General features: G+C 54.1%; 3 protein-coding genes across 3 annotated transcripts; 2 read left to right on the forward strand and 1 right to left on the reverse strand.

The window, feature by feature from the left end:
• The first annotated feature begins 751 nt into the window (after positions 1 to 751).
• CONPUDRAFT_167289 (YVTN repeat-like/Quino protein amine dehydrogenase) lies at positions 752 to 3,651 on the forward strand. Its single transcript, XM_007773119.1, has 5 exons — positions 752 to 1,859; positions 1,921 to 2,871; positions 2,941 to 3,009; positions 3,069 to 3,314; positions 3,383 to 3,651. Exons 1-5 carry the CDS (start codon positions 861 to 863, stop codon positions 3,596 to 3,598), a joined length of 2,481 nt encoding a protein of 826 aa, XP_007771309.1. The 5' UTR covers positions 752 to 860; the 3' UTR covers positions 3,599 to 3,651.
• Positions 3,652 to 4,381: 730 nt separating this feature from the next.
• Positions 4,382 to 5,366, forward strand: CONPUDRAFT_167290 (uncharacterized protein; the record flags this gene model as incomplete). The annotated part of the gene is made up of 2 exons (XM_007773120.1): positions 4,382 to 4,834; positions 4,899 to 5,366. 2 exons carry the CDS (start codon positions 4,382 to 4,384, stop codon positions 5,364 to 5,366), a joined length of 921 nt encoding a protein of 306 aa, XP_007771310.1.
• A 243-nt stretch (positions 5,367 to 5,609) lies between these two features.
• Positions 5,610 to 8,710, reverse strand: CONPUDRAFT_167291 (Pkinase-domain-containing protein; the record flags this gene model as incomplete). The annotated part of the gene is made up of 5 exons (XM_007773121.1): positions 5,610 to 6,498; positions 6,556 to 7,680; positions 7,734 to 8,230; positions 8,288 to 8,392; positions 8,444 to 8,710. The coding sequence occupies 5 exons, from the start codon at positions 8,708 to 8,710 to the stop codon at positions 5,946 to 5,948; spliced, it is 2,547 nt and encodes an 848-aa protein (XP_007771311.1). The 3' UTR covers positions 5,610 to 5,945.
• Positions 8,711 to 11,480: the final 2,770 nt, after the last annotated feature.

Below are 11,480 nucleotides of genomic sequence, written 5' to 3' on the forward strand. Positions count from 1 at the left end.
TCTCAGCGTTCCAATTGAAGATATGTTTGTCGGGTTTGAGACAGCGACTCTACCAACTTGGGTTATCCTTGCAACATGTTATTCCCATGTAGTTTTATGATATATTACTTGACGCTGTTGGCAACATCATGTGGTTGCAATGTAAGTACGACTTGGTGTCGCCTAGTTGTCGCCTACATGTCCTGGTCACAAAGGGAGGGGTGACGGGCGTTGCCGTGCCCTAAAGCGCGGCAATATTACCTGGTCTAGTTTTACTGTGCTGAACCTACGACTTGGGGGCGCGAAAGGTGATATCCCCACGCCGACAAATGTGTCGTGTTTCAGAGGCGTTTCGTAGTCTTTTGACTCGAAGAGTTCGGGCTGCAAAATTGTGACTAAGTTGCATCTTATACGGAGGGTGTTAATGTGAAACCGCCTACCCAAAGGTGAGGAATGAAACAGACCTAAGCTACGCCATGAACGACTGGGTTTGGCCGAGTTTCTTTGCATAGACTGCCCATCCTTTGTCCATGGATTACCAGATGGTGGCTTGTTCAGCTAAACGCCTGCTCCATTGGTTCACGAGGTCACCCGCACAATGACGAGCTTGGAGAACCAGACGGAGTCCGCTCAACTCCGCCTGGCGTAATGGCGGTTGTCAGACTGTCGGCGCTTAAATCTTGTGTTTTCGGCTTGCTTCGCCTTCCTCCGGCGTTCTCCGAGTCATCTCATGGAGTTGGACCCACACCCCCTTTCAAGTTGCACGGGGTTGCCACTGCGAACCAACGTGGGCCTTTTATCACCGTACATGCCTGCACCACCGCCATCGTCCTGAATCGCTCACACCACAACACGCCTCTTTACCATTGCCCTACACCTCCATGTTACGCCACACAACGGAACCTCAACCTTTCGCTGGTCATACAAGGGACGTCACCTGCATCGAGTACTCTCCCGATGGCCAGCTCCTCGCGACAGGGACCAGTGACGGCCATATACACCTATGGGACTCTCAGAACGGGAAGCTGTTCTGGCTGCTGACGCCTGCTCTCCCGGTTCACTCCATCTCGTTCTCTCCTTCAGGACGCCATTTTGCAGCAATATGCAAGCACACCCGTGAAAACAAGGCATGCGTCTTTGTCTGGGATCTTATGAAGGACCGCAACAACGAGGCGGTAGATCGGACGGAGACGGCGTATGAAGGTGAACGTGTGGCTGGCGCTGAGTCGTACGGGGTCAGATTTTCGTGGGATGGGAAGGTTATCGCTGTTATGACGTCGCGACGCGTTGTGTTGCAAGATACGAGCACAGGGAAGGTGGTTAAGGATGTCGCCGAGGCGACCGAAAAGCGGCGGTTCGAGGCTTTGCTTGCTTTCTCTTCTGATGATCGGTCGGTTCTCTACGCGTACCGCGATCAGGCCGTGGCTTTTGGTGCTCCCCTCGAGGTCCGTGCTTTTGATTTGATCCTCAAACAAGATACGAGTGTCCATCTATCCATACCCTTCGCTCGCTTCAACGCCCCTCATGTTTCTTCACCTGATGGCACTTTGCTCGCTGGCGTTGCATCCGCAGAAGGGATTCATATATGGTCCTCTACGCGTGGTCCTCTGAACGGTCCTCTTATAGGTCATGACGATGAAACAACCTGTATGTGCTTCTCGGCGGATGCTGCTTGGGTGATCGATGGCTCAGATGCGAAGACGATATGTGTGTGGGATACTTCGACTGGAAAACTCGCCCTTGGGCCCCTGAGAAACAGATCGCAACACGAGATACGAGTGTTGGCCTGTTCCCCACTCAAGGAACGCATTGCGTGCGTGGATGCCAGTAACAACGTGAATATTTGGGACGTAAAATCGGGAAAAATCGCATTGTCGTCTGTATGTGCCTCTCATCTGCTCGAGCAGAAATGGTATAGCTGACCGGCCTCATGGAATGCAGTTACCAATCCCCGCGCTTCACCGTGCTCAACAAGGCAGAGTCGAAGCGATCCATTGGCTCCCTGACGGCCGTCACTTCATGAGCAGTGGACGGGATGACAACTACATATGTGTCTGGGACGCCGAGACAGGCCGAATGTCGAACGAGTTGCTGTCCCAAGGGGGCTGCTATGTCGCGCTAAGTCCAGACGGCACACTGCTTGCCGCTGGATCCTCCCGCAGAGGGGGCAATGTCATCCTTCTGGACCCTGCTACGGGGAAACAACACGGTTCTCCTCTGATGGCTACCTACAACTGGACCCGTAAACTATCCTTCTCGGCGAGTGGCTCTGTTCTTGCTGTTCTCTTCGAGAAATCCAGCTCTCTTTACCTCGTACACGACGTTCTTGGTAATCGCACGATTCGCTCCATACAGGACACCGGAATCATCTCCGACGTCGCATTCTCACCAGATGGTCAGAGCTTTGCGTACACAACCCAAAACGACGGCAAGATACGCATATGCGACGTCCGAATGATGGCCGCTACCGCTGAACTAACTTCTGGGCGCTCAGACCTTAACCATTCACTGTCTTTCTCGCCAGATGGGCTTCATCTTCTGAGCGCCTCCGAACAGGGACATATTGGTGTCTGGAATCTCGCTACGCGCCAGGTGCAAGGTCTCTCTATTCCCCTTGTGCGGACAAGACAGACCTCATACTCGCCCGATGGGAAGACCTTTCTGCGTATTTGGCGTAATCATGAGCTTGATGCCGGGGTGGAGTTGTTTAACGTGACCAACGGGTCTCAGGTTTGGAAGCTTGAAGAGCAACGCCTTGTTACTACGTTTGCGTTCGCGCCTCAGGGAGATAGAGTCGCCATTGGGCTAGAGAATGGATCGATGAAGGTGTATGACATTGCGACAGGGAAGATGATACTCCCGCGTGGCGACGGGCAATCAGCGATGGAAGAGGTGAGTTCAATCGTGGTTGTGAGGGGTTAGTCCGGTTTCTCATGTACACATAATCGCATGGAACCACAGGATAAGAAGGAGGAAACTTCAAAGAGAGAGGCAGCCGTCGATGACGTTGACGATGACTCGCTCATGAATGTGAGTATATCAGCTCTGCTCATCCTTGTTCTTGCACTTGAACGCTGAACCTTCTCCAGATGCCTGCGGCTTTCAGCAACGCCACCCGTGCTCGTCTCCGTGCGAGCACAGACCCTCAATTGAGTCACGCCCGTGCTCAGAACACTCAAAGGGCGACAACGCAAGACACAAACCGTCCGCGGCTGGGACTTGTTGCTCGCCTCACGTCACGTTTTCTGGGCCCTCCGACTGCCCCTGGATCGGGCAAGGAACACCATCGTTGGCCACGGGCGATGCGTCTCGTAAGCGTTGCAAAAAGCAAGACCGTATGTATAACGTTGCCAATGTACCCATCGAAATAAACGGTAGCTAACGTAATACGTTTGCATTACAGTTCATCGCCGCCGCTGGCGATTCAACTAACCCCCGAGGCCAACGTAGTCAGACACGTGCGGATGACGATGTCTCGATTTCTTCGACTTCATCAGAGTCTCAGCAGCAGGAGACGACGGTGCCTGATAGAGCTCTGGAGATTCAAGATAGAAGTAGCAGTGTGGTGAGCGATCATGGATGCTGGGATACGATCAAGTTTTGTACGTGTTGGCGGTGATGCGGGAGGGCTTGCTGCTTCCATCTGACAACTGACAATGTTATATCTTTTCGACGATGAGACGTACGCTAATAACATAACGTTGTCCGTCCAATCTGATGGCTCGGTTTCCTTGGGGCCACAAGGGAGAGGCCGCGTCCTGGACTCATGTTTGTCAATCTAAAAATCGACCAGTGCCACGTTTGACATGACACCCCAACTTCGACTATCCACAGCCCATTGATATGGGACGAGCCCCGTGAATTTTCATCACCAGCAAGCAAGGTAGAGGCGAGTGCGTAGGGCCGCCAACATATAGCTTTAATTGGTCTAAGTTAAGCTCAAGTCGCACCAAGCTGTTCCGCATCCCGACCTAGTCCTTAGTTTCGGAAGGTTCGCTCAGGTTCGCTCTTTTTTAATTTGACAGATGTATAGGTTTGTCTTGGCCCATAGCTAGGCGCCGGTCAATAAATGTATTTGGAGCTGTCAGTTCTCTATGGGTGGACTCGGAGCATGCGACCCTAGAAGAACGTCAACCGCAAGTCGGCCTCCACATGTACGTACATGTATTGTACAGCATGATCGTGCTAGCCCTTCACATTCAATATTCAGCAGTTGCCTGAGTGCTGGCCAAAGCGACCGCTTGTATTATTATCGCTGAAGAAGACGACCCTGCAAACCAACCATATATACAGCATCGTCTCGGGCCAGCATCCTCAACCCGCCCCGTGCATCAACCGCCCTCTCTGACTCGTCCGCGTCAACCTTCAGTCCCGTCCCGTCCCCTTAGTTTGCGTTGCAACCATGTCTCCCGACCGCCGTATCAAAGCCACCCCAAGCAAATCCCTATCGCCTGTGCCAAAGGTCAAGGCTGAAGACACTGGTTCATACCCTTCCTTAAAGTTCGCATCGCCCTGTTCAACTGGAAGTGTGGCGGACGCCCAGTGGTACTACGCTGCCACAGTGTATGGTTCATATTGTATGCCAGCGCCGCAATACACGTACCTCCCGGCCTCTCCTCTGGACGTCTACTTCTGCAACAAGCTCGGCATCCCCGCTTACTACAATATCGTCCTCGACCATGTGGACTACCTCCAGGCCAAGGGGGTCATCACGAACCGTGTTCCACTGGTGCTTCTCCTTGGGCTTGCTATCAAAAGCAGCAAAAAAGGTCGCCTCAGCGTCGAAGACCTTTGTGATAAAATGACGAGATACTTCGAGAGGTGGGGCGACCGTCGCAACCAGCGCCTGAAAATGGTGAGAGCGACTTACCTTCCTCCGTATTAATGCTCGTTCAGCCCCTGACTATGATCCTGAGTAGACATCAATTCGCACCATACTCAGCACGAACATGATGTTCTACACAGTCCCAAAGCCTGCAGGCATGCGTGGCCGAGGCGAATGTTGGGCACTGGATCTTTCTCGTGGAGATGGGTGGAAGGAGTACCAGCCGCGGAGTACAATCGAGAGCGTTGCCCAATCGAAGGCAACCGAACAAACCATGACAATGAAAGAAGGAGCAAGGAGCACTGACAAGTCTGCCGCCGTCATCCCGGTTGCTTCCGTGTCACGGCCTGAACAGTGCCCTTCGAAGACGGTTGGCGATCTCTACGATTCCGCGAGACTGGAGTATGGTGATGAAGAGACAGAAGTAAACTCTGGCCAAGAACACTTTGATCCTTATCTTCCACTAGGTCTCGAAGTCGGATTTGGTAGAGATAGTAGTGGCGCACACGAGGGGCAAGGTGACGAGCTTTTGGGTGTCATTTCAGGCTCGATTTGGTATTGAGGCTAATCTGATGATGGTTTGTGATAACGTGTGCAAACATTGCTTCCTCAGGATGAATCCGCGTGGGTCTTACCCACCACCGTCTTCCGATGGTTAGAACTAGACTGGTTTGTACGTGCAATATGATGAACACCTTTAGACCCCCGGGGTAGAGTGTGCATGTTAGGAATGGCACAACGTCGCAGAAGCCAAAGTTGAATAGGACATCCACTAAAACCTCATTCTTGCAATCCAGGTAAATACATTGTGATCGTGATCGATATCGTTGGAATGGACTATTAAACACAGATGTTGCAAACACGGAAACACGGAGACGACCAACCAAACCGCTCGCGGAAATGGGGAGGAAAAAACCATACGAAAAAAAAGGATATGTGGACATGATGATTATTGTACGGTATGGACGGGAGGAGGAATGAATGCTTCCAGCGGCGTGTGTAAACCATGACTGTCTGACTGACGAACCGATGTCCTGTCGGATATCCCATGTACTAAAAATGTACGTATCTATCGAATAAAAAAGGCGGCCTAACACCTATGCAAGTTTCATGACGGAGTTCGAAGCGGAAAAAAGAAAGATCACCGAAGCGCAGCACCAGACTTCGCAGACCGCATCTCAGCGCCCTCGTCCAAGCCCGTCGTCGTCCCCGCGCTCGCATTGCGGATCGAAACAAGCACCTCCTTGCAGTACTTGAGCTTGTCCACGAGCCGCTGCATGAACTTCGCCTCGTCCGCGTCCTCGCTCGGCGGCGCCAGACTCGCGGCCATCACCTGCGCCAGCGTCCACCGCGTCATCTGGTAGTTCTTGTCGATGTGTGTGATGCAGTGCCCCGCAGACGAGAGGATGAGCTTCGAGTGGTCGTAGAAGTTGAACTGGAGCACGTCGTGCGAGAGCTTGAACACGATCACGTGCTTCATCCGCAGGTACTTCTGCACGAAGTCCATCCCGCGCGTGCGCTCCGTGTCCTCGAACGTGTAGTTGTACTCGCCGTACAACCGGTCCATGATGTACCGCTCGAAGTGCTTGAGAAGATAGACCTTGTTCTTCAGGTCCTCTGGATACTCGGAGACCGTGAAGTTCTTGCGCACGTACAAGGAGCCGTGCCGCCGTGAGGAGACGTAGTCAAAGTGTCTGTACAAGTGGTGAATCAGTAACCATTAGAACAAAGAAAAGAAGAAAAAAACGTACTGCTTATCAGCAGACAAAACGAGCGTCGTGCTATCGTTAAAGTGCACGCCAACGGCGCCATCTGTGAGCGCGTAGCCCATGCCGTACTTGTTGCAGTAGTCCACCCAGCTCACAATGAACACGCGTTCATCTGGGAGCGCCGCATCCAGCGCCGGATTGCGGAACAGACGTCCGGCCGCCTTCGCATCGAACGCCTGCGTAAGAGTATGCGCTGCTGCATCGAAGCCACTGAGCTTCTGAGACTCAGGTTGCGGTGCGCTCGGGGCTGCGGTGGGACGAGCAACAGCGGCGTCGAACGGAGCGCGTTCACGCTCCTTGCCTTTACCGTCGCGCTTCAGAGACGTAGAGGAAGGGAACGCGCCAGGCGGCATGTTCTCGAGGTCGTCGTACTGCTGCTGCACATGGGGCGCCATCTGCGCGACGATACGCGCCTTCTGACTCTGCAGCTCCTTGGCGCGCTGCATCTCGTAGTCCTTCTCGCGTGCGCCGGGCTGACGCGCTTGCTCTTCTTCCTCGATATCACCGAGCCCGGCAGCGTTGCGCACGTTGCGCAGGGGAGACTTGGTGTCGCGTCTCTGGGCAGCCTGAAGCTTGCGGAAGAGCGGAGACTCCTTGCCGGGGTTGGTGACCGATCGGCCATCGGTGTTCGCCATGACGAGCGGCTGGCGAGCGGAGCTGAGGAGGGCGGAGATGGGTGAGCCGGGCTGGACGGCCTTCTGGAATTCCTTCTCCTGTTGAGCAAGGCTCGTGGTGTGGCTTCGAGCGCGGGCGTTCACATCGGAGAGCTCTGCGACGCTGACGGAGGTGGCCTCAGATGACTGGGATTGTGCCGAGGGGAGAGCGATAGAGGTAGGTTCGCCGTCGAGAAGAACAGACTTCTTCAGGCGGGCGAGGTTGACCGCGCTCATCTGTCGGGTGATGTACCGGAAGTCTGGGGCAGTGTCCAGAGCGGACATGGGAATGAAGCCGGGAATGATGCCCTGCTCGATGAATGGAGACGCGATGATTTCGAGGAGAGTAGGGCGCTGAGAGGGGTCGGGGGTGAGGATACGGGTGATGATGGACTTGGCTTCGCCGGAGATGTACTTTTCGGAAGGGAACTCGTACTCATTGTCACGGATGCGGCTGGTGAGTCGATTAAGCATTGAGAATACAACCAAGTCGGAGTTAAAACTTACGTGTAAATGTCCTTGACCTCCTTAGTCTGGAAGGGCGGGCGGCCGATGATGAGCGTGTACAGAATGACGCCGATAGACCAGGTGTCGACTTCGAAGCTGTGACCATTAGCTTGGTCAAAAAGAACCTCGGGTGCAATGTAGTTGGGCGTCCCGCAAATTGTTTTCTTGCGCTCGCCCTCGTTTTCAATGAGAGCCGCGAGACCGAAGTCGCCGACCTTGATGTTCATGGAGGCGTCGAGGAAGAGGTTGCCTAGCTTGAGATCGCGATGGATAACCTGGTGGGTGTGCATGTAGTTGCATGCTCCGATGAGCTGAACGATAAAGAAGCGGGCCTCAGGCTCGGTGAAGCGGCGACGGCGACGGAGCATATCCATGAGGGATCCGGAAGAACAAAGCTCGAGGGTCATGTAAACGTTGTCCTCATCCTCGAAGCAGTCGGCAAAGCGGACGATGTTCGGGTGAGATAGGGAGCGGTGGATCTTGATTTCTGCGTAGAGCTATACAAGCAAACGTGTGAGCGCATGATCAATGAGCTCCACCGTAGTTGAACATGCCTTGGTTTTAGCCTTCTTGGTTTTGAGAGATGTTTTCGTGACTACCTTGCATGCGTAACGAGAACCGCGGGCATCCTTGACCTCATAAACGCGGGCAAATCCTCCCTGATTTACAGTTGAGCACCGCTACCAGCGTATGTGAGACGGAGAACGAACCTCTCCGAGGAAGCCGATGCGGTTGAACTCGACGAGGCGATTCTTGTCTGTGATGACCCTTGGTGGAGATGGCGGGGTGGTCTTGCTATTCTGTCGGGGAAGCGGAGGTGCTGCGTTGGCATACTTGTTGACCTTGTCTGGGATGGCGGCAGCCTTGGGCTGGGGCGACGTTGCGTTGATGTTGGCGTTGTTGGCGAAGGGGCGGCGTGGTTGGTGGTGGGACTGAAGCTGGGGCTGGGTTGCGCGGGCGACGTAGGGGGCGGACATGGTGGGTATGGTCTTGAGGCCTAACGCCTGTTGACGACGAGGAGGAGGAGAACAAGGGACGCTCGGGAGGTTGCCAAGTTCAGAAAACCGAACTCGCCAACGCGCGTTGTTACGTAACCATCACGTGAAAATCCAACATCCCACCAGGTCACGCCACCGCTCCTCCCCTAACCCTAGCTCCGCCTTTCCCACATCGGGAAAAAAACTTCTCCAGCGGCAAAGCACAAATTGATTGTCAGAATACCCAGCTTGGCCAGGCAGCAAAGCGCCCTCCCATTTCATGGCATATGCTATGCTATCAGCGGGCTTTGATCACAATCAAGCAAGTGGTAGCGTAAACGGTAACGATTTTGGTGCATTTTGGTAAATTTCAGAATTTATTTTCAATGTTTGTACTGCTTTGCTCCATACAAGCCTTAGCGGGTCCAAGAATGGAACTTGTCCTTGTTTGGCTGCCGATCGTTGTCGGCTTTGCGCTCCCCTTTCAACGCCCTGTCGGAGTGCAGAAACGGCACAGGATCCTGTCAAAGAAATTCGGATACACAATGGTCCACAATAAAAGGGCGAACAAGAGCTTGCCCTTTGACTCCGCTCTCCGATTTTCTTCGCTTCCCCCCACTCCTGCACCAATACCGATTCTCATCACGCACCATGTTCAACCCATTGTCCCACTCAAACATCCTAAACAATGCAATCGCCCAGTCTGTTAGGCGACCCATGGCGGGACTTCCGCATAGACGTTCGAGGTGTGGACGACACCTACACTCGTCATCGTCGGTGGTTTCCTGACTATCTTACCAGGATGGGCAAGAGCCCGCTGTCCCAGCCACCCATCATGGCTGCAACAGATGCCCCTGTGGCCACCGACGAGTTGCCTAGAGAGACTCCCCAGAATGCCACCGTTCCGATCGCCGCGTCACAAGGTAAGAACTCCCATGTTGATTTGAACGAGGCAGCACAAGAGCTTAATTTATTGGGTTTTGCACTAGCTGCGGGACAGGATGTTTCTATCAGCTACTCAGCCCTTCCCGAGCCCGAGATGCAATCCAGCTTCGAGCGTTGGGACGGTCGATACAGCACAGATCTTCCTGGGCGGAACGTCACGCCAACCAGCCCATACTACGATCCCACATTGATGTACACTCAGACGAGCGACGTCAACTCTGGCATAGCCCCGGCTTACCCCAGCTCCGCCTACTCTTCCCTAGACGGTGCCCTCGGTCCTCCAGTGTCGCAAGCTACCCATGACGCCACACCGTCGACACCGTCGACCCTCGATCCGTCCCAATACGCTTTTGGCCTGGGTTCGCCGCCCGCCGAAACCATCGAAGATCAGGTCAATTGTTCGGGGAATTCTAACCCCGGCAACGCAGCTCCGAGAAATACGGCTACTGTATTCGACTTTAATTGGGCGGGCTATACCCCCGAACAGAAAGAGGTTGGTTTTGACACCTTTGGCACTAGACGTTTCGCTAAGCTCAGTGTCAACCAGATCCTCCTCAAAATTATCGCAACGCTAGAAGACACCGCGACAGCTAACACGGAATCGAGCATCTTTACTCAGTGGACGCAGGCCTGCGACTACGCCGTCCCTACAGCGTCTACCTCGTCTGTATCATCTGCGCAGCCTATTGAGTCTGTGGGTGTTTCTCCAACCGCTCACTCTACAAGACACCTCGAGGGCGCTTCCATTCTTGCGTCTTTGCAATTTACGTCTATCACAACCGCCCCTGCCACCATTGTACCTCAGCCACCAGTCCCCGCGACACCTCCTCCTACCACCGACGCATCTCAGCCGTCTGCCCACGTCATTGCTACCCCGCGCTCGCCTGCAACATCTCCCACCCTCTCCTATATGCCTGCGCAGGCAGCGGATTTGTCTCCCCGTCCTCTGTCAGCGAAAGAAAAGAAACTCGCGAGATTCCAGGCGAACAAGGCCCACAATGCAGCTGTGGCACAGTTGATTGCCGGCCCTTCGAAAAACTCGAATGCGGATTCCGTCGGTTCCACGGCCGTTGAGAAACCCCAGACTCAGGCCAGCTCGGCTGTTGCTTCTGAGACGCCTTGTGAGCTTAGCTCCGCCCAAGCTATCCACCCTACCGCCAAGCCAACTTCGCCATCCCGGGGGTTATCTGTCAAAGCTCCTGCTAATGCTGGCGAGTCTGTTGCTGCGGGACCTGTCGCATCTGTCAATACTCCACAGATCCCTGCCCATCCTGAGACACTCAAGCACTCTGTTCACGCCCAGTCCGACAAGCCCACTCCGACGTTTACTTTCTCATTTCAATCTAACAACGTGCAGACGACCTTGTCTCCAAGCGCGTCGACGCAGGGACAGTTAGCAGAGCTCGAAGTTTCTGCAGAGCTTCCTGGCCTCGCAAAGGTGTCTTCCACTTCCGTGCACTATTCCGACCCCGTGGAAGCGATCCTCTCTCCGTCTTCCGTACCATCTGTTCCTGCACCTCAGAAGTCATGCGACATTGTCGACGTTTTTACGGCGGATTTATTAGGAGTGAAAGCACCCGAACATACGCATATCATCGCGGCGGAAATACAAGAGGTAAGCTCTACTCCTGTCACTGCGTTTGGCGTGTTTGCTTATTTCTTTGCGTTTCTTTTACAAGCAGGATCAGGCCGGGATTACGATGTGCTCTCTGCGTTCGACTGAGGTGTCCCCAACTCCTGCCGTTGATTTAATGCCTGAAGTCGTCCCAGCACCTGAGGTCATTCCAACACCCGAGGTTGCTCCAACCCCCCAGACTGCCCCCAT

The sequence above is a fragment of the Coniophora puteana genome, assembly GCF_000271625.1.
Source record: "Coniophora puteana RWD-64-598 SS2 unplaced genomic scaffold CONPUscaffold_10, whole genome shotgun sequence".
Classification (NCBI taxonomy): Eukaryota; Fungi; Basidiomycota; class Agaricomycetes; order Boletales; family Coniophoraceae; genus Coniophora; species Coniophora puteana.

Coding starts and splice junctions, on each gene's coding strand:
- CONPUDRAFT_167289 (XM_007773119.1), top strand. CDS start 861: ATGTTACGCCACACAACGGAACCTCAACCTTTCGCTGGTCATACAAGG. Junction 1,860..1,920: donor GAAAAATCGCATTGTCGTCT/GTATGTGCCTCT, acceptor CATGGAATGCAG/TTACCAATCCCCGCGCTTCA. Junction 3,315..3,382: donor GCGTTGCAAAAAGCAAGACC/GTATGTATAACG, acceptor TTTGCATTACAG/TTCATCGCCGCCGCTGGCGA.